Below are 3701 nucleotides of genomic sequence, written 5' to 3' on the forward strand. Positions count from 1 at the left end.
GTCATCATCAGGTACAAAACCTTGTTGAAACGTTGTACATTTGCTGTTATGTTAAACTTATATTAAAGTTTTCTTTATTACTCATTCAAGCCGTCTCCAAGCAATAATAGTCAAACAATACTTTCCCTCAACATAATATGGCTTCACTTGATCTTAAATGTATTAAACTTCACAAATTACAAATGCAACAGTCAGACAGAGATATTTGCAAAATTTGTTTTTTAATGGAGAAATAACAAATACTTAAAAATTCTCAACTGCATAAAAATATTTTTTTCTTTAATAACCAAAAGTGAATCACAAGCCATTGGGTACCTCTTTAATAATTTTCACTCTGACTTCATATAATATTATATTCTACAAAACTAAAAGCTACTTATTTATCCATGTCAAAGACTTAAAAAATGTAAGTAAGTACCTCTTCACTACCATTATCATTTTCTTCATTGTCGTGATTACGGTCATCTCTATTTTCAACGGATTTTCTAGTAGTTTGTCCATCCAGCGGTAACTTCATAGGCATATACTCATCCCTAATAATTACACTGGAGCCATCTAGTGTGTTTAAATACTGCTTACTATGACGTCTAATAAGATCAACATCAGGCACCTGAATTATTCACAAGTTAGCATAGCATGAGTTACAGACTGAACAATGATACTTTCTACTCCAGTAAACATCAAAACCATTTACTTTCATGAAATACTTCTAAATTATCACTGAATTATTTTAAGAGAAATGGATTGTAACAAAAATAATTAAATAATTGCAATACTCAGTTTCACAATGAAATATATCTTCTATTCACTATAAAATTAACAACCAAAACTTATTCAGGAAAATATATGTATTCAATCATGGCAATAAAAAGCTTTACATGTATTGACAAACCCTAAAAATAAACTATGGCCACTTGCATTTCCTTGAAGTGTGAAAACAACTTAATTTAAAAATATTAATAATTTCAAATTATGAATTTCTGTACAATTTCTTAGTAAAGAAAATATTATACAAAAAAAAAAAAACTTTTCATATAATTACAGTAAAACAGTCACAGATTCTAATGGTCAGTTTTCTATTTAGAAACCCCTCAAGATGCACATATACCTTCAGGTAGATAATACAATCAGGTTTCAATTTCCAAGAGTTCATAACATCAAACTGCTCACAAAATGACAAATGATGGTAAGAAACCAGTGGTAGTCCATCTAAAACATAACCTAAAGAAAAATGGAGCACAGAAATATACAGTCCCTTAATTACTAGACAATAAAGATACTTGATGATAAATATTTAGCATCATCTTCATATAACACATGAATGATTATAATTTTATTGTATATATTTTTAAGTTTTATTTATCTTAAAAATAACATTGAGGAATAATGTATAAGAATCATAATAGCAAAATAATAAACTTTCTAACTGCCTTGTTGAAACAAGTCTTTGTTTTGGATTTCCTACCTTAGTGAAAAACAATTTCACAGATAAACTATTATATTCACTGGACTATAATCCTACTTTATGATAATTTTTTTCATGTTTCTTCTTGGTTTCACTCATGCTTCACTTCTATCGAGTACAATCGAAAGATTCAAAAAAATCTTATTCTTGCTAATCTGAAACCATCCTTGAGTCAAGTCAACTCAGTATACCATTCGAAATTTATAGATTTTAATCTAAAACTTACCATAATGCTGGACCAATGGACTATCTACTATGTTTTTCACAAGAGGTAAAATATTTTCTTCAGACACATCAGTTCCCTGGAATAATTTAATCAAAAGTTCATCTTGGATTCCCTTTGATATTTCTGACTTGAGTGCTTCAACCGCTGTAGAAATTGACATAACACAGAGAATTATCTTAAAATAAAAAAGTACAGTTTACTAAACATCTCTGTCCCTCAAAAAATCATTTTTATCATAATCATGATAACTGAAATAAAAATTATACATACACTGGGGTTCTTGGAAATATTTACATAACTGGTCTTAGAACATTCATTACTTTTTACTAAGTCATTCTTAGATAAATATGTTTTTTATGAGAATTTATAAAATACTGTGTTTTTGTAGGTGTATAGAAAATTATTTAACATTATTTTTGAGACCAGATTATTTCTTGCTATCAAATTATTTTCTTTATCATCTTTTATGTTCTTTGTTCAGTTTTCCCTTGTTTTTAAAACTTTTGATTCATTCATTTAGAGCCTTCAATATTTTTTTTATTCCAGATTATGTTTCTTGCTTTATGTTTTTTCTACACACACACACACCGAGCTCCGGTTTAGAAATCTTATATTGTCTCTATCTACTGGTATTTTTTCCTATTTTATATATCATATATACACATAGATCAGTTTGGGGTATAATGTTGTTAGTAAGGACTTTGATTGCTTGTGCTTAAATCTGTGGTACTAGTTTTCACATGTGGAAACACCAAATGTACATTCTGTGTGATTAATATAAATAATCAGAAACTAAAATACAGTGTTTATAAAAATATATATATACTGTACCATTGATGTGAATGCAATTCCATTCTTTACATAATTTCTCAGCCAGGGTTGATTTTCCACATCCAGGCTTTCCACAAATAAGAAAACAAGTGGGTTTTTTTAACAAAACATCGTCATTCATCTTAAATCTACAAAATAAATATGTAATACCATTATACAATATTGCATAATATATCAAACAATACCATTATACTAATTACTGCAATAAACAATACCATTTTACAATATTGGGTAATATATCAAACAATACCATTATACTAATTACTGCAATAAACAATACCATTTTACAATGTTATGTACTGCAATTTATAATTTATGTGTATATCAAAAATGATAAGTGCAGGATGTCAAATTAACTTTGATAAAAACTCTCTTTCTTTTATTTTTTCATAACATTTCGAATTATAACTCCTTAAAACTTGGTATGATATTGAAAATGGAAACAAGCAAAAAAGAAAAAAATTGTTTTTTAATAACAAGAATCATAATATGTTTTTGGACTGCAAAGCCAGGTTTTACAACTGCCATTCTCATATGGCTTAGTATAAATGCTGATCAATAAATATTACTGATGAATTTATCACATCAAATTTGAACACTGTTACTCTACGTGAGATTGGTCCTGAATACTTGTGATGACCACAATTTTTTGGTAAACAAGTAATGCTTAAGAAAAAAATATTATACAATTATAAACACGAAACTTTCATTTCTGAATTAAAAAATGTTTTCATAGTAACCCAGAACAGAAACTATCCAATAACATTCTGGATAGTAGATAAATACACAATACCATGTAATGCAATCCAAATAAGATTTTATATCCACTATTAGAGAACAAGTTTTTTTATGGATTCAAGTTATGGAAAATTCACTAATCCAAAGGTTGGCAAACTTCAACATCAATGAAGATCACTTTAAGCTGAACCCCTTTCTGACATCATATAGCCTGAAGCAGCTTTGAATTTCTGTTATAAGCTGTGTGTATTTCTTTCACAAACAAAAGTTGGACTGGAGAGAACACATGAAAGTACTGACTTTTGTATCCACATAAATTTGTTGTTCTGTAACAGAAGAACTGAACTTTCTTGTTATTTTCAATAGATATTAAGCTATACAAACCTTTACTATACAGCATGAACAGCCTTGCATAGATAGATGTTTTAGTCAATCAGCATA

General features: G+C 28.2%; 1 protein-coding gene across 1 annotated transcript in view; it reads right to left on the reverse strand.

Annotated features, from left to right (window-relative positions):
• The window catches only part of LOC106478580 (adenylate kinase 9-like), a 59187-nt gene extending 56544 nt beyond the window's left edge, over window positions 1-2643 (reverse strand). Inside the window, exons 1-4 of the mRNA XM_022382458.1 lie at window positions 2523-2643; window positions 1692-1835; window positions 1109-1221; window positions 419-610 (exon numbers count right to left, since the gene is read on the reverse strand). Of these exons, the coding sequence (XP_022238166.1) occupies window positions 419-610; window positions 1109-1221; window positions 1692-1835; window positions 2523-2643 (570 nt within the window). The remainder of the gene's footprint in view (window positions 1-418; window positions 611-1108; window positions 1222-1691; window positions 1836-2522) is intronic.
• Between the last annotated feature and the right edge of the window lie 1058 nt (window positions 2644-3701).

Source organism: Limulus polyphemus, unplaced genomic scaffold (genome assembly GCF_000517525.1).
Source record: "Limulus polyphemus unplaced genomic scaffold, Limulus_polyphemus-2.1.2 Scaffold11, whole genome shotgun sequence".
NCBI classification, from domain to species: Eukaryota; Metazoa; Arthropoda; class Merostomata; order Xiphosura; family Limulidae; genus Limulus; species Limulus polyphemus.